General features: G+C 41.3%; 1 protein-coding gene across 4 annotated transcripts; it reads left to right on the top strand.

Annotated features, from left to right (window-relative positions):
- Positions 1-16: 16 nt before the first annotated feature.
- Positions 17-20136, top strand: Mtch2 (mitochondrial carrier 2). 4 transcript variants are annotated; one of them, XM_048428453.3, is made up of 14 exons: positions 17-195; positions 2471-2555; positions 2681-2787; positions 5740-5766; positions 5946-6008; positions 7055-7112; positions 7740-7791; positions 8771-8830; positions 11745-11838; positions 12920-12967; positions 14038-14105; positions 17588-17663; positions 18316-18399; positions 19828-20136. In XM_048428453.3, exons 1-14 carry the CDS (start codon positions 109-111, stop codon positions 19912-19914), a joined length of 996 nt encoding a protein of 331 aa, XP_048284410.1. In that variant the 5' UTR covers positions 17-108; the 3' UTR covers positions 19915-20136. The 4 variants fall into 4 exon arrangements, 3 of the variants coding, with proteins under 3 accessions (XP_048284410.1, XP_048284412.1, XP_048284411.1); XR_007230819.3 differs by having other exon boundaries at positions 19-195; positions 18309-18399; XM_048428454.3 differs by lacking the exon at positions 18316-18399 and having other exon boundaries at positions 21-195.
- Positions 20137-20439: the final 303 nt, after the last annotated feature.

The following is a 20439-nucleotide window of genomic DNA, read 5'->3' as shown; positions in this document are numbered from 1 at the left end:
GCGCGCCGCGGACGGGCCAGTGAAGCCGGCGCCTCCGACACGTGATCTGGAACCGGCTGTGCCGCTTGGTGACTCGGTCTGTCGGTCCGTCCGTCCTCGGGTGCCACGATGGCGGACGTGGCCAGTCAGGTATTCCTGGGCTCCGGTCTCACCATCCTGTCCCAGCCGCTCATGTACGTGAAAGTGCTCATGCAGGTATGAGTCGTCTCCCTGCCCTTCCCGGTCAGCGTCCTGTTGGGTTGCCACCGCCCTCAGCGTCCCAGGCCTTCCCCCTCCGGCGATGCTGCCCTTTCCAACCGTCAGGGACAACTTCCACGGCCTCGCGGCCGCTCTCGGAAACATCCCGAGGCTCGCTCCGGGCGGGCCAGCTCCCTCTCCGCAGCCAACTGCCACCCTGCCCTTCCTAGCCGTGGCTCTTCTCAACTTTGTTTTCCTTCTCTAAGGTTGATCCTGGTCGATCGCCACCGAGGGCTCCCCAAGCCTTTCCCTGTCGTCCCTCTGAAACTGACAGTCACCTCACCTCTTCCATTCCTCCTCAAACTAGAGATGTGAGATACTCATCTCGGGACAAATGTGAAATTCTAGGAAAGCCAACATCGTATTGTTTTTATTCGCTTTTTCTTTCTGTTTTGCTGTTTCTACTTCTGTTCCGTTCAGAGATTTTAACACCAGATACCCGGATATACACAAGGATCTCATTGAGAAGTAATAATGAAGTCAGATTTTCTAAGGATCCATTGAGCGCTTTCACAGCCGCCCGTGTGGTTCATGACAATGAAAATCACGTTGGTCAGAGCTGAAAATCAGTTCTGTTTAGTGAGTTTAAACGTAATATCAAACTCCCGGATGTCTCTTTTGCTTCCCTTTAGCTTACTTTCTGATCTGCTAGTTATTACGTGATATTTTATATTCATGGGTAAAGAAACCTACTTTTAGCTGGTGATCATATTTTCAGTTGCTATTCTAACTTTCCCGTGGTGAGCAGGCCGTTTTATAAGCATTTATTGAGAGTTAACATACTCACCCCATGCCTTGTGTTACCGAAGGAAGCAGGCCTCAGAATCTCTGCCCTCACTATTTACCATTCTGAAAAAACATGCAGGACTCTGAATGGACCTCATTTTTTCAGTTGTTACTCATAGAAATTATTGCCAAGTTGACCGATCGATGTTCAGATCTTAGTGTAGAAGTTGAACCCTCTTTGTCTAAAGCGGAGGCACATTTGGGTTACATTGCAGTACGAACTCCTCAGTAGTTCTCAAAAGGGCAGTGTTTCTAGTGACATTCAGTGCTCTTACCTCAACAATTTGCTGTATTAAAGTCTGATTTCACAATATATGTGTGTGTTGCCAAGTATCTCAGGGGGTTAGTGAAATTCCCAAGTACTGTTTTAAAATTCACAGGGTACCCTTTCAGTGAGCTCAGAGGGGGAGTATTAGCAACAGATGAAGGAACTGCAACAATAGAGTCCAAACTCTCCTACTGTATTTTTTTCTCAACTATCCGTTTGGCACTACAAGTCCAGAATTTATTGTGTAAATAAAATGACAATCATTAATTTTTATGACTTTCTGTATATTGCTAATGAGACTGTACATTTAACATGGACCTAGCATGCAATTATTTTCGTAAGTGAATTACTTAACTATGCATTTGCCTTTGTTGTCTAGTTAACCATAGAGGCAGGCAGTTGATGCTGGCTCAGTGAATATTTTCTTATTTTATTCAGATATAAAAAAATGTAAAGCTGGGTGGTGGTGGCACACTCCTTTAATCCCAGCACTTGGGAGACAGAGACAGGTGGATCTTTAAGTTCAAGGCCATTCTGATCTTCAGAGCTAGTTCCAGGACAGCCAGGGCTACGTGGAGAAACTGTCTCCAAAAATCAAAAAGGAAGAAAAAAAAATGTAAAAAAGTATTTGTTAGCCTTATTGATAAACTAGGCTTTCCTGACACAATGGTTTCCTTGTTTGATAATCTATCTTAGTTTCATGGTTTACTCTGTAGATTTCAACTCAAAGGGCAACTTGGAGTTTATTGAACCCAGTCCTAATCTATACAATAGGACAAAAGAGTAATAAAATCTTTTTATTTGAAGTAAACAGTACTTCATCAAAGCCTTGAGAAATATAAACTGCATTTTTTTATTTTAAAAAACTATGGAATTCGAGGCCAGCCTGGTCTACAAGAGCTAGTTCAAGGACAGGCACCAAAAAAAAAAACAAAAAAAAAAACAAAAACAAAAAAAAAAAAACTACGGAGAAACCCTGTCTCGAAAAATAAAAATAAAAAAACCTGTGGAGCTAAAGTAGTTTGCTGACAGAGACATGGAGCACAAGGATGGACATGGGGCTCACTTTCGGGACCAAACACAAAAGAGTTTGAGCCTGATTTTCTTTGTTTAAGACCTTGCAGCCAAAGTGTTCCTGGGGAATTTGCTTAGTGTTGATGCATTCCTTTGTTTTTAAAGGTGGGGTATGAGCCTCTTCCCCCAACAACAGGACGAAATATCTTTGGGCGACAAGTGTGTCAGCTTCCTGGTCTCTTCTGCTATGGTAGGTGCCTTTGGTTTATTTGGGCTGGAGTGACTGACGGAAACTACGTAGAAGGGCTGCTGCCTTGAGATTTCTTGTAGCTGTGTTTTTGGACTAGAACCTAAAGCTCTGACTTTTGTTCTTAGCTCAGTACATTGCAAGCATCGATGGGAGGCGTGGGTTGTTCACAGGCTTAATGCCAAGACTGTGTTCAGGAGTCCTTGGAACTGTGGTCCATGGTAAAGTCTTACAGGTAAGAGGAAGTCAATGTTTTCATACCTTTTAGTTGCCTTTTGTGCACAATTTATTCCACTGATTTCAAAGATAAACTAATAACCTGACATTTTTTTCTCTTAATTAATTAATTGGTTAACTGATTGATAGAAGACAGGATTTCTCTTTGAAGCGTAGACTGGCCTCAGAACTTGCTTAGTAGTCTAGGCTGGCCTTGAATTTGATTCTGCCTTCTGAGTGGTTGCCCACATGCCTATTTTGAAAACATGTTCTTGAAATGCCCACTCTTCTTCCCCTTGAAACAAAAGAAATTTGTGCAATTAAAGTCATTGACTTTATATGTGACCTTCTTCCTTTAAAACAGGTTCTGAATAGAAAGTACTTCTGTTCACCTATACAGTTTGACTTTTTATTATTATTCCTTACTTAGTTAGTGTAAGGGAAGAAATCTGAGTAAAAAACGCTTTTTTTTCCTGCAGTTACTTTTTACATTGCTAGTATTATCTCAGTGACACGTTTCCTATTCAGAATATTGAAAAGAAGCAAAAGCTGCTGCTAGACATAGTGGATTGTGCTTGTAACCCTAGCATTTAGGAGGTGGGGGAGAAGAATCAGGAGTTCAAAACCAGCCTCAGTTACATCCTGAGTTATAGGCCAGCCTGGGTTGCATAAGACATTGTCTCAAAAAGAAAAGAAAAGCACAATTGAGGTGACTCAGCAGTTGAAGATGTCTCATGATGACTTGAATCTGATTCCCAAAGATCACATGATAGAAGGCAAGAACTGACTTCAGCAAGTTTTCTTCCGATTTTTTGTATGTTTGTGTGGTAGCCAAACACAGATAATAAAAAACAAGTTTAAAAAAGAAAGAAAAATGAACGTAACAGCTGAGATGCGACTTGGTGGTGGGTGCTGACATAGCCCATAATCTCCATCACCTGGAAAAGGGGAACTTAACCAGAAAAAGAATCTACACACAAGGTCAGGGATGGTGGCAGTTCTCCACAGTGTGGGTCATGGCTGTATGAATGCTTTCCTCACTAGTTGTATATTTCTGCTTTTGTTCGCTCTTCTGTGTATTTCAGTTTGTGTTGTTGGGTTTAGTTTTGTCTATGTGTGATGTGTATGCATGTTTCTCTGTGTGTGGGCACATATTTGAGCAAATGAGTCGCTGTACACATGCAAAGGTCAAAGAACACCCTCTAGTGTAGGTCTTTACTTTCCATCTTATTTGAAACAGGGTCTCTTTGTTCACTATTTTGTGCACACCAGGCTAGCTTGCCCATAGGGTCTTGGGGTTCTATTTCGGCCTCCCACCTTTTTGTAGGAACACAAAGATTACGGATGAATGGAATGTTGTTATCCTAACTTTACATGGGTTCTTGGGAGTCTAACTCAGGTTCTCATGTTTATGCAGCAAAGATTTTACCTACCAAGATGTCTCCCTAACCTTGTATATGTGTTACATTACATATTAAAAAAAATTTTCTTCATTGTATGAATTTTTTATTTACTTTGAGACGGGGTTTTGCTATGTAAACCAGGCTGACCTTGAATTCCCAGAGATCCCTCTGTCTTTGCCTCCTTAGTGCTGGGATTAAAGGTGTGTGCCACCATGCCTAGCTTCATTGGGTTTTTTGATTTTTTTTTTATTTTGGGTTTTCTTTATTTTGCTTTGTTTTGTTTTTGAGGCAGGGTTTCTCTATAATAGCCCTGATTGTCCTGGAACTCCCTTTGTAGACTCAAAGAGATCCATCTGCCTCTGTTTCTGCCTCCCTAGTGCTGGGATTAAAAGTGTGTGCCACCACACCTGGCCTCATTTGCTTGCATTTTTAAAAGTTGCAAACAAACAAAAACCCAGTCCATGCATGTAGTAAATGTTTTTGGAAGCATCTGTCCCATGGCCCTATACTTCAATGGAGTGGGGTCTAAGCCCATACATCTCAAGATTCCTCTCATCGCACGTGGCCATGCCATGTGCTGAGTCTCTGAGGGTCCTGGTGCCAGCTGGTTTAGATGGAGGGTGGCCATGGCAAAGAAAGTGGTCTCAAACATGCTGTGAGACTGGTCAGGGTCTCCTGTAGCTTCTGCCAGGTTCTGGTCCCATTTGATTCAGGGTTGGTTACTTCCAAGCAATCAAAATGGTGAAATGCTATAGCAGCTGGGTAGCTTGGCCTATGTGTAGTGTGCACATCTGCCCACAGGCAGTGGTTTGTAAGAGGGTGTTGGGCACCTCCTAGAGCACCTGAGGCTGAAGGGGCTATAGAGGCTGTTACTGTCAGCATTGTGAAAGGTACTCTTAGGGTTAGGGATGTTTCCAGACATTTTATAAACTTGAATGATGCAGCCAAAGTGAGCGATCCTTGAGTTCTATGTTTGACCACTGCTAATTTTTACCAGACTTCCAGCATGCTGTAGGCCTTCCTGGATAGGCTTTACCAGGACCACAGTTAGCATTTTACCCCTTTGTGCCCTGCAGCACTCGGGAGGCAGAGGCAGGCAGATCTCTGTGAGTCCAAGGCCAGCCTGGTTCTACAGGAACTAGTTTCAGGACAGGCTCTAAAGCTACAGAGAAACCCTGTCTCGAAAAACCAAAAAAAAAAAGGAAAAACAAGAAAAAGAAAAAAAGTCAAAACTATCCTGTATTACATGAAGCCCTATCTCAAAAAAAAAAAAAAAAAAAGAAAAGAAAAAAGAAAGAAAGAAAGAAAGAAGAGAAGAAAACAACATTTTCAAACCAGGCATATGATAGGCGCTGGCCTATAATGCCAAGGGGAAAAAAAAGTTTTTAGGAGCGTTTGCTTCAGATGTTTGATATATTAAACCTTAGAGATAGTTATTTCCAGTCGATTAATGTGAGGTAGAAATTGGGAAGATTGCAGAAGAAAATCAGTGCTTTCATTTTGTTATTGCCTTCTAACAGGACATATTAATAACTCTAATTATTATTTGTTTCTATTTTTTTCTATAGCATTACCAGGAGTGCGTGAAACCTGAGGTACTTTGGTGCTGCTGTCTATGTGAGCCCGTCTCCGGCACATTCCTGCTGTCTGATCCTTTATAGGAGAAAAACCAGGACTTTTCCTTTCATCTCAGTGGCTGGTGGCTTATGGGGTAGCCATGGGTTTGAAGATTTCTATTTAAAATCATCAAGATTTCTGTCTTTTTTATTTCCAGGAATTAGTATCTGGAAATGTACAAAAGGAAGGCTCATCCTCCTTTGATCGAGTTATCAAAGAGGTAAGAAATAAATTTACCCGTTGTTGTTGAACCAGGATCATGAGTTCTGCATTTCCAGGCCTTTTCCCAGTTTAAATTGAGCTTTCCTGTCTAATAACCCAAAAGAAGAACATGGCCTGCTGTTGGGAACAGGTGTAGCTTCCTCTGTTGTTAAAACTGAGGCAGTTTTTACATTTGTTCTTTTATTGGGGGAGGGGTATTTTGCTTGCTTGTATGCATGCCTGGTACCTGCAGAGGCCAATGGGGTAGTTTTTGGAACTGGTGTTGCAGAAGGTTGGCAGCTGCCATGTGGGTGCTGGGAGCCAAATCTGAAACAACAACCATTATTCTTTACCACTGAGCTGTCTCTCCAGCCCCAAATTTTATTCTTTTTTGTTATTTATTTTGAAAATCAATTTTCTAGCCCAGGGTGACCTTAAACTCACAATCCTTCTGCCTCAGCTTCTCCCCCATATGGGATTGAAGGAATACACCACCATGCCTGGCTTTGAAAGCCAGACCTGATGGCTCAGGCCTGTAGTCCCAGTGTTTTGGGAGGTTGAAGCAGGAGGAGCAAAACTCTAAGGCCTGCTTGGTCTACAGAGTAAAATCAAGGCCAGCCCAAACAACTTAGTGAGACAGATATTGTATGAAAAAAGTATTAAGAGGGCCAGGGATATAGCTTGTTGGTAGAGCACTTACTTACTTACTTAGTGTGTGTGAGGCCCTGGGTTTAATTCCCACTACTGCCAGATGAGTGAATGAATCCAACTCTGGTAGTTTATTCTAACAGGTAACCCTCTCTCTTCTCTATGGGATTCGGGAAAATAAGTCTCTTTTTCAGGAAGATTTCAGAAAGTTACTACAACAGAAAGTTGAAATCCATGAAAGGTATAACGAAATGATAAAATAGTAGGTTAATCCCATTGGAGCTTGCTTCCTGACTCCAAAACAGGAAAGCTTTGGTACCTAGTCCTTTGCCCTATACTGAGTGTCCACCTACATTCCTTACAGGAATATGAATATCATTTATTTAGATTTCAGAAGTGTGTTTTGATTGTTCCTAGACAACTCGAGAGATGATTGCTCGTTCTGCTGCTACCCTCATTACACATCCCTTCCACGGTATGTTTGCAGTTGATAGCATAAAATAATCTCATTATTCTACATATTTCTTTATCTTGGTGTGGGCATTGACTGCAAGGCTCTGCCTTCATATTTTTGTTCACCTGCTTTGCTGTCTTCTTCCAGATAGTGACGTGTCTTCCAGATAGATGAAAAAAACTTTTAGGGTTATCAAAATAATTTCAACATAGTTGGTGGGTTTTGCTTTAATTAAAGAATTTGTTTTGCCTTTATTTTGGCAGAGGAGGGGCAGGCGTTCTACAGCATTTATGTGGAGGTCAGAGGACAATTGGGAATCCGTTTTCTCCTTCTACAACTTGATTTCTGAGGATCAAACTCGGGTTGAGGGGCTTGTCAGCAACTGTCTTTACCGGCTAAGCAGCCTCCCTGACTCTCAACACAGTTCTTAAAACAGTCTTATGGGGCTGGAGAGATGGCTCAGTGGTTAAGAGCATTGCCTGCTCTTCCAAAGGTCCTGAGTTCAATTCCCGGCAACCACATGGTGGCTCACAACCATCTGTAATGAGGTCTGGTGCCCTCTTCTGGTCTGCAGACATACACACAGACAGAATATTGTATACATAATAAATAAATAAAAGTTAAAACAGTCTTATTTCTATTCTACAGTGATCACTCTGAGATCTATGGTACAGTTCGTTGGCAGAGAGTCCAAGTACTGGTAAGTGTTTGGAGTTTGTTTTTCTTCTTCTTTTTATATGTGTGTGTGTGTGTGTGTTTGTCTGCTTGTTTGTATGTGTATCACGTGCAGTCAGTTCAGTGTCTGTTACGACCAGAAGTGTCGGGTCTTCTGGAACTGGAGTTAGAGATAGTTTTGAGCCCCCGTTTCAGGCGCTGGAACCTGAACATGGGTCCTGCAAGAGCAGCAAGTGCTCTTTTAAGCCCTGAGCATCATTCCAGCCAAATGTATTCTAAACTGCATACACTACATCTTTCACAGTCTTTTTGGTTTGCTTAGGTTTTTTAAAACAGGGTTTTTCTCTGTAGCATTCTGTCCTGGAACTCGCTCTGTAGACCAGGCTGGCCTCAGACTCACAGAGATCCACCTGCCTCTGCCTCCAAAGTGCTGAGATTAAAGGCGTGTGCCACCATCATCCAGCTATCCCATCCTTCATAGTTAATTACTTCACTTTTTTTGTTAAATGTGTTTTGCCTTCTTGTAAGTCTTTGCACCGCATTCATGTCTGGTGCCCACAGAGGCCAGAAGAGAACACCAGATCCTCTGAGACTTGAGTTAGACAGAAGGTTGTGAGCTACCATATGGATGCTGGGAATTGAGCCAGGTCCCCTGGAAGAGCGCCCGGTGCTCTTAACAACTGAGTCATCTCTCCAGCCCTAGTAGTAGCTTTATTTTCTAATGGAATTTAACTACTTTATAAGAGTGAACCAGTGCTAGAAATTTTTGATGAAAGGGAGTTACGAAATTGACTTTGTCAAAAGTAATTATTAGCCAGGTGTTATGGGGTATGCCTGTGATCTCAGGCCACTTTGGAAAGTGCAGGTAGGAGTTCAGGGTCAGCCTCAGCATAATAAATTTAGGCTGCCTTGGGCTTGATGAAACCCTGTTGGGGGTGGAGGATGAAATTCCCTTCTCAAAACTCAAATGATCTCTGTGTCCTTTACCTTTTATCGTTTCCTAGCGGGCTGTATGACTCCATATTCACCATCTACCGGGAAGAAGGCATCGTAGGATTTTTTGCGTGAGTAAATGTTGTATTTTCCTGTTAATCATTTTTGTGTTGGTAGAAAAGCTTTCTTGAAAATAAGGGCAATGAGTCTTTAATTTTGAGGAAAAAAATTGTTCTCTTGGAGTTTATGTTAAGCTCTTTACAGACCTCTACTGACTTAAATTTTATATGCTTGAGATAAGGATTTTTTTTTTAAACAAGGTCTCTTAATAGCCCAGTCTGACCTCAGACTGAGTGAGGATGACTTTGAACTCCTGACCCTCCTATACCTCTACCTGTAGGTACATGTGAGGAAGTCAGAGGACAACTTGAGAGAATCAGTTTTATCTTTTAATGCCTGGGTTTCAGGAATTAAGCTTGGGCTGTTGCCGTGGTGACAAGAGTACCTGCACCAGGCCTTGCTCTTTTGTTTTGTTTTTGAGCTAGTGCCTCAGGCTCACAGAGATCTACCTGCCTCTGCCTCCCAAGTGCTAACTTTAAAGGTTTTCAGCACAATGTCTAATTTGTTTGCTTTTATGATAAGTTCCTTTATAATACAGTTATTAAAATGAGAATACTAATTTTTGAAAGATGCAAAAGTCATAACATGTATTTTTATTACTCTAGAATAGCATTCTCATGGCTTGACTTTGGAAAGTTTAAACTACTGCGCTTGACTAACAAAAAACTCACTGTGGCCAGTGAAATGGTCCTTGTATGTTTTCAGCATCTTTGTAATTAGTTGATGCTAAAAATCAAATACGGGTCTTTTGTACATGCTCTACCACTAAGCTGAGACCCAGATTTCATTTTCTTTTCTTTTGTTTGTTATTTTATATGTATAGATGTTTTGTTTACATGTATATACAGAGGCCACCATGTGAGGAAGCCAGAATATGGTGTCAGAGCCTCTAGAACTGGAATCGTACATGGTTGTAAGCCTTCATGGAGCTGCTAGGAATCAAACCTGGGGTCCTCTGGGTGAGACAACTCACCAGACCCTAAATTTATTTAATTTTTTTTGAGTATTTTTTTTTAATTTTTGAGTATTCTGACAAATAGAAAGAACAGCTTATCATTAGTCTCATTTTAAAACGTTATTTGTATGTGTGAGTATACACACAAGCACAAGTAGGTATGTGTCAGAAGAGAAAATCAGATAGATCCTTTGGAACTGGCGGTGGAGGCCATTGTAAGCCACCATGTAGGTGTTGTGAACTACACCAGGGTCTTTGGCGAGTGTGGGCGGACTTTTCTTTCCAATTTATCAGTTCCCAAATAACCAACAGGGACACTTGATTATAAATGCTCAGCTTATTACTAACTTATTACTAACTCAGGCTTATTACTAACTCTTATAACTTAAATGAACCCATTTCTATTAATTACATTCTGCCACATGATGTTACCTCTCTTTCATCTTGTACCTCCTGCTTCCCTGTGTCTCTCTGGTGACTCCTGACTCCGCCCTTCTTCCCAGCATTCTCTCTGCCCCTAAAATCCTGCCTAGCTATTGGCCAATCAATTTTTTATTAACAATGAGAGCAGCACATTTTCACAGTGTACAGAAGGATTATTACACAGCAGACAAGAGCACTAAGTGCTCTGAACCACTGAGCCATCTCTCCAGCACCAGTTTCATTTTAAAAGCGTTGATGAGCCTGCAGTGTACCTAAGTTTGTAGTGTACTTGCCTAGCATATGAAAAGCTTTAGGTTCAGTCTCTAACACATATAAAACTGGGCATACTGGACTATACATGCCTATAATACTGGCGTTCAAGAGGAAGGGATCAGACGTTCAAGAGGTTATCCTTGTATACATAGCAAGTTTGAGGCCAGCCTACATGAAAAACTTGTGTTTCCTGGGTTTGATTGACCTAGTTTGAGTGACACTGGGAATATTACCTTGCAGATGGAAGAGCTGGGTTTGAATGCCAGTTCTATCACTTAAAAACACTGCCATGAAGCAAATAAATGAATGCCTTAAATTCTTGAACTTTTTTTTTTTTTTTTAAAGACATAGTCAAAAAACAAACAAGCGTGGCTGGAGAGATGACTCAGCGGTTAAGAGCATTACCTGCTCTTCCAGAGGTCCTGAGTTCAATTCCCAGCAACCATATGGTGGCTCACAACCATCTGTAATGAGGTCTGGTGCCCTCTTCTGGCCTTCAGGCATACACAAAGAAAGAATATTGTATACATAATAAATAAAATAAATGAACAAATATAAACTTACAGGAATTGGCACAGGAATTCTTGTTTTTTGTTGTTGTTTTTTTTTGGTTTTTTTTTTTTAAGACATAGTTTCATGTACTCCAGCTTGGCCTAAAACTTTATGTAAAGGAAAGGATTACCTTGAACTTCTGCTCCTCCTGCCTCTTTCTACTGAGTGCTGGAGTTACATGCATGGGCTATTACCCCGTTTGTATAGTACTGGGAAATCAAACTTAGGGTCTCGTGCTTCAAACTCTCTTATCAACTGAGCAATATTCCTAGCCTCTGGAAACATGCTTTTGATATTTCTCTCTGTTTGGATCATTCTCACTGTTGGTTGGTTGGTTTTTGTTGTTGTTTTTTTCCCCTTCATCTTTTGACCTGCCAAATTTGAGTATCAAATAGTTTAGTAAAACAATGTTATAAATCTCCTCTGCAAAGCACCTTGCAAATCTTTGGCCCTTCCTGTTATGGTTACTAATAGTAAAGCGTGCTGTTGGCTGTAATTCATAAAGGGTTATAGCTGACCTGTATTCTAAAAGTGGGAACAGGTCAGCATTAGTACAGCTGTTAACCAGACTGAACTTGGAATGAGGGCTACGTTGTGGGGTTTGATGCTGTTCAGTCCCCTAGAATGTTTTTAAATGTCTTAGCTTTCAAGATGTGTTTATACTAAGTAGATACCTGTTTTACTGATCATAGTTTTTTGCTGCTTACTATGTCTTCATGTAGGGGTCTAATTCCTCGCCTCCTAGGTGACATCATTTCCTTGTGGCTCTGTAACTCACTGGCTTATCTCATTATTACCTATGCACTGGACAGTGAGGTAGGTTATAATCTTGGTAAGATGCTGGTGAGGGCTTTCTTTGTATTCACCTGGCAGTCATTGTAGCTGTAAGTAAGATGACAGTTTGGGATGTGCCAGACAGAACATTACATAGTAAAAAAGACCATTTGAGTTTATAAAGACTGCCATGCTATTTCTCCATAGAGGGTACCCGTGGATCTAGCCCTGATATTGTTACGACTTTGAGACTTTTTTTGTTTTTTCAATACCTAATTTTAGAGCATACAATATAAGGAGAATAGCTGTTTGTTGTGTTTGGGGGTTTACCACATCTCCTGGGGTATTGAAGGGGTTCCTAGAAATCTCCGTCTCAGAGGTTTTGAGGGTTTGAATTATCTTCCAAATATTGAGGCTGGTACATTTCTTCCTACATCATCCTAATGTGATAGGAATTTGCCAGTAGTTATTGATGAGAATGATCAAGTTGGAAAAAAAAATTTCCAAAACAGGATTTTTCTGGCTGTCCTGGAACTCACTCTGTAGAACAGGCTGGCCTTGAACTCACAGAGATCTACCTGTTTCTGCCTCCCAAGTACTGGGACTAAAGGCCTGTGCCACTACTGCCTGACTGTTTGTTTGTTTTTCGTTTTTTAAGATTTATTTATTTTAGCTGGGCATTGGTGCACACCTTTAATTCCAGCAGGCAGATCTCCATGAGCTCAAGGCCAGCCTGGTCTACAAGAGCTAGTTCCAGGACAGCTAGGACTGTTAGACAGAGAATTCTCATCTTAAAAAACAAAAACAACAAAAAAAGTTATTATATGCAGTGTTGTGCCTGCGTGTATTCCTACAGGCCAGAAGAAGGCACCAGTTCTCATTATGAATGGTTGCAAACCACCATGTGGTTGCTGAGAACTGAACTCAGAACATCTAAAAGAGCAGTCAGTGCCCTTAATTGCTGAGCCATCTCTCCAGCCCCTGACTGCCACTTTTTTATATTCATCATGGATATTTTGTTTTCATTAAACTTCATTTTCACACTGTCATACTCTTACGAGTTTTAACTTCCTATCAGCTTTGTGTATGAGTCATTCTAATAGAAGCTCTTTTCCTGTTTTAGGTCTCTACCAAGAATGAATTGAAAAGTTATTCCCAAGCTGTCACAGGAGTGAGTTTCTTCATCCTCTGAATTTTCCAGGAATAGTTGGTTGTTTGGTGTTGATGGTTGTTTAAGTCCGGCCTGTATGAGCACTGTTTTAAAGCTGCCAGCCGCCTCCCTGGAAATCTCCGTCACATCGTTCCTCTGTGTCAGAGGGGACAGAGACTACAGTTGCCCTCTCACGGCAGCATTTACTTGCCCCGTGTGCTTTTTGTATTGCTTAGCTTTCATGGGGGAGTGGGGCAGCTGCACATGTGCCCTTCACATCTCACTTAGAGAACTGAACCCTTTGTGCTTTGCATTGATTTGAGGATGTGGGAACTGCACATGTGCCAAAGCATGCGTGTGGAGGGAGGAAAGAGGACTTGTGGGTGTCGGTTCTGAGGACTTAGCTCAGGTCCATCCGTGTTGGCAGCTTTGACTGTGACTGAGCCATCTCATCTCACCTGCTTCCGCCTCCCACGTAGTTAGGTAACTAGTACTCATCACACAGCTGAAAATGGACTTCTGGAGTCGTTCCCATTGTCTTTGAGAGGGTGCTCATCTTCTTTTCAGGGGTACTTTGAAATACTTTATTTGTATTAGTTTAAAACTTTTTCTCTGCCTGGTGGTGGTGGCCCGTGCCTTTTATCCCAGCACTTGGGAGGCAGAGGCAGGCAGATCTCTGTGAGCTCAAGGCCAGCCTGGTCTACAAGAGCTAGTTCCAGGACAGCTAGGACTGTTACACAGAGAAATCTTTCTCAGAAAACCAAAAAAAAAAAAAACAAAAAAACGAAAAAAGACACTTCTCCTAAGTAAGCAGTTTACTTTCATTTGAATGATTTGAATGAGACCTCAATCATAGAATAAGAAGATTATCTTGGCCTTTTGATAAATTTTGGATATATGAGTATATTGTGGCAAAAAAAAAAAAAGGTGCCTCTGGGCTCAAAACTATGTAAAAGCATTCCAGGGCCCGCGAACTCGGGGCTGCTGTTGGGATGTTTGAGCAGTACTAGCACTAGGCCTTCGAGGAGAGAGGAGAGTAATGAAGATTGAGAATGGTTTGGTAACACAGCTGTTTTCTTGCTGTCTTACAGTTCTTTGCCAGTATGTTGACCTACCCCTTTGTGCTTGTATCTAATCTTATGGCTGTCAACAATTGTGGGTAAGTGCTTTTTGGGTTTTAGCTGGTGCATGTGGAAGCCAGAATTTGATGTGTTTGGTGTTTTCCATGATGACGTTCCGTTCTATTTACAAAGTTGGGTGTCTCACTGAACCCAGAGCTCAATTGAGCTGGTCTAGTTAGACTACCTGCCATGGGGATCATCTGCCTCTGCCTACTAAGTGCAGATTATAGGATGTACACTATACAATCTTAACTGTTGAGTGGGTGTGGCATATCCAAACCTAATTCTAGTACTTGCACAACCAGTGTTTTACCCACTGAGCCTTCTCCTCAGCCTTGATTTTGTCTTTATTTTTGCAGTCATGGAGGACGGAAACCAAGGCCTCACATATGCTAGGCATATATACTCCACCAGTTAGTTGCAACCACAGTCCCCTACTTTGCATTTCTTAGTTTGGTAATTTGCCCCCCCGACCCCATATGACTGGCATTACAGATGGTTGTAAGCCACCATATGGGTGCTGGGAATTGAAGCTGCGCCCTCTGCAAGAGCAGCAAATGCTCTTAACTGATGAGCCATCTCTCCACCCCCTAAGATTTTATTCCTAATTATGTGTATGTGTGCCTGTCTATGTAGGAGTTTGTAAATGAGTGCAAGTGCCCAAGGAAGCCAGGAGCAAGTGTGTCAGATCCCCCAGGGTTGAAGTTACAGGTGATTATGAGCAATTTGAAATGGGTGCTGGGAGGGGCTGGAGAGATGGCTCAGAGGTTAAGAGCACTGCCTGCTCTTCCAGAGGACATGGGTTCAATTCCCAGAGACCACATGGTGGCTCACAACCACCTGTAATGAGATCTGGTGCCCTCTTCTGGCATACATGGAGGCTGAACACTGTGTACTTAATAAATAAATAAATCTTTAAAAAAAAAAGAAAGAAAGAAAGAAAAGAAATGGGTGATGGGAACTGAACTCAGGTCCTCTGGAAGAGCAGTATGCACTCTGTAACCAGTCACCACTGACCTATCTCTCCAGCTATCAGCTTCTATTTTAAACAACTACCACATACCTTTTGGGGGTATATAAACTATACCTAAAATTTCTAAAGTATGACCGGGTGGTGGTAGTGCACGCCTTTAAGCCCAGCACTCAGGAGGCAGAGGCAGACAGATCTCTGTGAGTTCGAGGCCAGCCTGGTCTACAAGAACTAGTTCCAGGATAGGCTCCAAAGCTACAGAGAAACCCTGTTTCAAAACACAAACAAAAAAATTCTGAAGTGTTTATGTGCGTGTACACATGATATACATTGATTACATTATGTGTGTTTGTTGTGTAGGGTACATGTGTGTACTTGTGGAGTTCAGAGATTAACCTCAAATGTCATTCTGCAGGTGCCATCTACCTTGTTTTTTAGATAGGTTCTCTCATTGGTTGGCTTAGAACTCTCAGAATCGGGCTGGAGAGATGGCTCAGAGGTTAAGAGCACTGACTGCTCTTCCAGAGGTCCTGAGTTCAATTCCCAGCAACCACATGGTGGCTCACAACCACCTGTAATGAGATCTGGTGCCCTCTTCTGGCATACATGGAGGCTGAACACTGTGTACATAATAAATAAATAAATGTTTAAAAAAATAAAAGAACTCTCAGAATCATCTAGATTGGCTGGCCAGTAAGCCCCAGGGAGTTGCTTGTCTCCACAAGTCTAGCACTGGAATATGTTAGAGAACACCATTGATTTCCAGTTCCAGATGTCAAGTGACTGCAACTATTTTGCTTCTAAAATTAACTCAAAACTCTGTTCTATAGCTATGGTAGCATGTGCCATAATCCTAGTACTTGGGAGGTGAAGGCAAGATCAGGTATTCAAAGCTAAGCTTAGATGCATAGCAAGTTTAAGGCCAAGGGGGACTACATGAGATCCTGTGTCAGAAAAACAAAACAGGCTAGGGAGATGGCTCAGCAGTTAAGAGCACATACTGCTCTTCCAGAGGACCAGAGTTCAGTTCTCAGCACCCACATCTGGTGACTCACCTTTTCCTAGAACTCAAGCTTCAGGGAATCTGATGTCCTGTCCTCATCTCTGTGGGCACCCATACACAAATGAGCACAAACATGCTCACCTATACATAAGTAAAATCTTAGGAAAGGAAACCTAGGGCTGGAGAGATGGCTCAGTGGTTAAGAGCATTGCCTGCTCTTCCAAAGGTCCTGAGTTCAATTCCCAGCAACCACATGGTGGCTCACAACCATCTGTAATGAGGTCTGGTGCCCTCTTCTGGCCTGCAGACATACACACAGACAGAATATTGTATACATAATAAATAAATAAATATTTTTAAAAAAAGGAAACCTAAAACTGTTCTGATATAATATCTGACTTAATGTGTCATTTAGACATGTTATTGTTTTCAAACAAAAATTAAAATAGCTCCATGGAATTTTTAGTCAAATTTGACTATCGTATTTGTTTTCCGATTTTTTAGAGCAATCTCCATGTTTTAGCTTAGCACATACTTTAAAATGAGTTAAATAGCTGGTGCTGGCAGTGAGCATTTTTAATCCTAACATTCAGGAGGCAGAGTAAGTAGATCTGTAAGTTTGAGGCCATTATCAGTCAAGCCCTCCAGATCCATGGGTTCTGGGATCCTCTTCTGGCCTCAGACACCACACAAACACATGCTGCAAAGACATGTAGGCAAAACAACATAGACATAATTTTCCTTTTTTTTTTTTTTAATTCAGATAGGAGCGTGTAGTCAGCAGTTCATAGCTCAATTCTTTATGAACAAAGCTCATTTAAAAATCCATTTTCGGGCTGGAGAGATGGCTCAGAGGTTAAGAGCATTGCCTGCTCTTCCAAACGTCCTGAGTTCAATTCCCAGCAACCACATGGTGGATCACAACCATCTGTAATGAGGTCTGGTGCCCTCTTCTGGCCTGCAGGCTTACATGCAGACAGAATGTTGTATACATAATTAATAAATAAAATATTTTTTAAAAAAATTAAAAAAAATAAAAATCCATTTTCCCTGATGATCAGTCATATGGTTGTTCATTTATCCGCTCATGGAAAATCTAAATGTATCACAAAATAAAACCAAGTCATGATTCTGGGAAAGAGTTCAGTAGGGATGAGGGGGTATTGAAAGAGATGGAAGGGAAATGAGAGGAGTGAGAGAGCTAAGTGGTGGTGCACGCCTTCAAGCCTAGCACTTGGGAGGCAAAGGCAGGCAGATCTCTGAGTTCAAGACCAGTCTGGCCTACACAGTGAGTTCCAGAACAGCTAGGGCAACACGGAAACTCTGACTCAGAAGGAAAAAGAAGTAATAATAGTATACAGGAATATATACTATAAATGTATAGTATATACAAGTTTCTGTTTGTTGACTTGAAACCTGCTTTACGATAGTCTTTCCTCTGGTGTAATTTCTCTTATTAAAACTATCTCAGGGAGCCTATGATGGAAATTTTTTGCCAAAAAGTCCCTTGAAAAATGTTTGTAAGTAACTAGTCTTTTCAATTTTAGGCTTGCTGGTGGATCTCCTCCTTACTCCCCAATATATACTTCTTGGATAGATTGCTGGTGCATGCTACGAAAAGCGGTATTTTTATCTCTCATTTTGTTTTTGGTCTCTTAAATGATGTGTCTTGAATTCTGATATTAACTCATTCTGCTAATCAGTAACTTCACAGTGCTGTGTCTGTCCCTCAAGCGTAAGTGTGCTACCTAGAGACTACGGCTGTGGTACAGAAGTACAGACTCCATGTTGGCACTCCATGCCCACCACAAGCCATTTGAGCGATTGAATGAAAGTCACAAATAGGGTCCAGAGAGATAATTCTCCTAGTTATTTAAGCAATAGCCTGATTTCAAACTTACCTTTATTTTGGAACTGAGAATTGAACCCAGGACCTTACACAGACTAAACAGAAGCCCAGCAAACTTGCCTTTCTGTAACTCCTCAGAACATCTTATATACTTCTTTCCCCACATTTAGATATGAAGACTAAAAATAAGACATTACTTAGTAATTTATTAGAAAAAATTTTGTCAAAGTGATACTGAACAGAAGTAGTTGCTTGCTTCCTGTTTTGTTAGTAGATGAGGTTGTCAAAGCTATAGTTTGTAGTTATTGGTGAGGGTTATATCATTGGCCAAACATTCTTGATACCTCTAGACATAGTTGTATGAGGAACTAAGATAATGGATGGGCTTTAGCATGGGAATCACTTAAAAAGGCCATCAGTTTACAGATGGTTCTGCGTGACCTGCACTTTTTCGAGGATTGCAGAGAAGAGTATGAAGAAGCTCTTTGCTGCACTACTTCAGAACCCAGGGTATGGATGAGAATGGCTCTGTTCACAGAACTTGGGCTCCCCCAGACTGGACTCTGAATGAAAAGGTCCAATTGTTGCTATGGTTACTTTTGCTCACTGTTCATGCCAACTGAATCCAAGCTAGAATCTTTAAATGGTTTCAGTATAAACTTACATAAAAGTTGTGGTTTTCTTCTAAGTTTTTTCCTTTCTTGTTTTCATTCGTTTATCTTTATTATTTTCTTGTTTTTGCTTTCTGGTGTGCTGAGGATCAAACCCAGAGCCTTCCCAATAATAGACAAGAAGAGCTCTGCCACTATACTACATTCTCATAACTGTTTTTCATTTTCTTTTCGTGGTGTTGGTTATTGAATCCAGAGTCTTAAACGTGTGGGAAACACCACTGAGCTACACCCCCAGCTCTTCTCCAGACCAGATCCTACTGGGGTCTTTGGGGTTTTGTTTGTTTGTTTGTTGTTTTAATTTGCTTTTTTGAGATAGGGTTTTTCTGTGTAACAATGCTAGCTGTCCTGAAACTGTTTTGTAGACCAGACTGGCTTCAGACTCACTGAGATCTGCCTGCCTCCGTCTCCCGAGTATTGGGATTAAAGGCATGTCCCACTACCGCCCAGCAAGATCTTACTGTTTTGTTTTTTTTTTAATATTTATTTATTTATTATGTATACAATATTCTGTCTGTGTGTATGCCTGCAGGCCAGAAGAGGGCACCAGACCTCATTACAGATGGTTGTGAGCCACCATGTGGTTGCTGGGAATTGAACTCAGGACCTTTGGAAGAGCAGGCAATGCTCTTAACCTCTGAGCCATCTCTCCAGCCCCGATCTTACTGTTTTTATAGGACAGTCTTCTAGTGCAGTCCCATTTCTAACTAATGCCCTTTTGTAGGAGGAAAGAACATAGAAAATGGATTGCCAGAAGTTGCCAAACAAACCTTATCTGGGAAACCATTAAACTTGTATGTGCTTAGGAAAACAAAACTGTTTTAGTCATCTACAATGTATCAGATAGCATACCAAGCATTTCCCATAACATTCTCAAACTAGCCCTGTGAAGGAAGATTGGCGCTGTTCTCTACGCTGCTGTTTCACATATGAAAAAGTTGGTGCTAAGAGGAACTTAATATTCTGGGCAGTGGTGGTACATACCTTTAATCCCAGTATTTGGGAGGCGGCGGATCTCTGAGTTCAAGGCCACCCTGGTTTATGTAGTGAGTTCTAAGACAACCAGAGCTACATGGTAAAACCCTGTCTCAAAAAAAACAACAACAAAAAAAAGGAGTTTATTGAAAGTTCTGTAATAACAGTCACTTGGCCATATTGATGGGTCCAGGTTCTGTCCTAACCATCTCAGTCACATCTAGACATGTGTCCCAGTTTGAGTGCTTTCATCTTCATGCTAGACTTTATTTCTGTTTCTTTTCTTTTCCAGGGAAATATGAGCCGAGGAAACAGTTTGTTTTTCCGGAAGGTCCCCTTTGGGAAGACTTACTGTTCTGACCTAAGGATGTTAATTTGAATTATGGGAGAGAATTTTTATTTCTATACAATGTGGCATGCTTTTTTAATAATCATTTAATCTTGGGAAAATGGAGGTGATTGGTGTCTGCCTTTTTTGTTCTTTTTCCTAGCACAGCATCATTTACCACTGGTGTTCCCCATTAGTTATTTGAAATGGGACTTTTTTTTCTCCAAATTTGTGTTTTAAACATAAAATAAAAGTATATTCCTAAAGGAACAAGCAGGTTTTCCTGTGGCTTTGAGTCTCAGGTAGGGTTTGTCAAATGAAGAATAGAATTCCAGTAAGAAAGAAATGATTCTATAAAAGTTGAGAAAATTAAGAAGTCACACATACCATGTGGGAGTTTGAGTTCCCCTGAGTAGATAGATGCTAGAAAGTCAGCAGCAGTCCACCTCCCACCCTGCTTCTGGGCAGTTGACCTATCTAATCTAGTGTTGCTGAGTTACTGTAGCAGGTTGCTGCAGAAGTCTTCATACTTTCACTCTAGAAGAGAAAGTCGTCACCACCAACAAAGAAAAGGGC

This window comes from Myodes glareolus, chromosome 10 (assembly GCF_982192425.1).
Source record: "Myodes glareolus chromosome 10, mMyoGla1.1, whole genome shotgun sequence".
NCBI lineage: Eukaryota > Metazoa > Chordata > Mammalia > Rodentia > Cricetidae > Myodes > Myodes glareolus.
Note: the sequence above shows the minus strand (reverse complement) of the source record. Positions and strands in the feature narration are given on the sequence as shown.

Bases quoted from the DNA above. Each gene is read 5' to 3' on its own strand.
- Mtch2 (XM_048428453.3), top strand. From the start codon at position 109: ATGGCGGACGTGGCCAGTCAGGTATTCCTGGGCTCCGGTCTCACCATC. The intron at 6,009-7,054 runs GTAAGAAATAAA...GATTGTTCCTAG, and splicing joins TTGATCGAGTTATCAAAGAG to ACAACTCGAGAGATGATTGC. The intron at 7,792-8,770 runs GTAAGTGTTTGG...ATCGTTTCCTAG, and splicing joins GGCAGAGAGTCCAAGTACTG to CGGGCTGTATGACTCCATAT.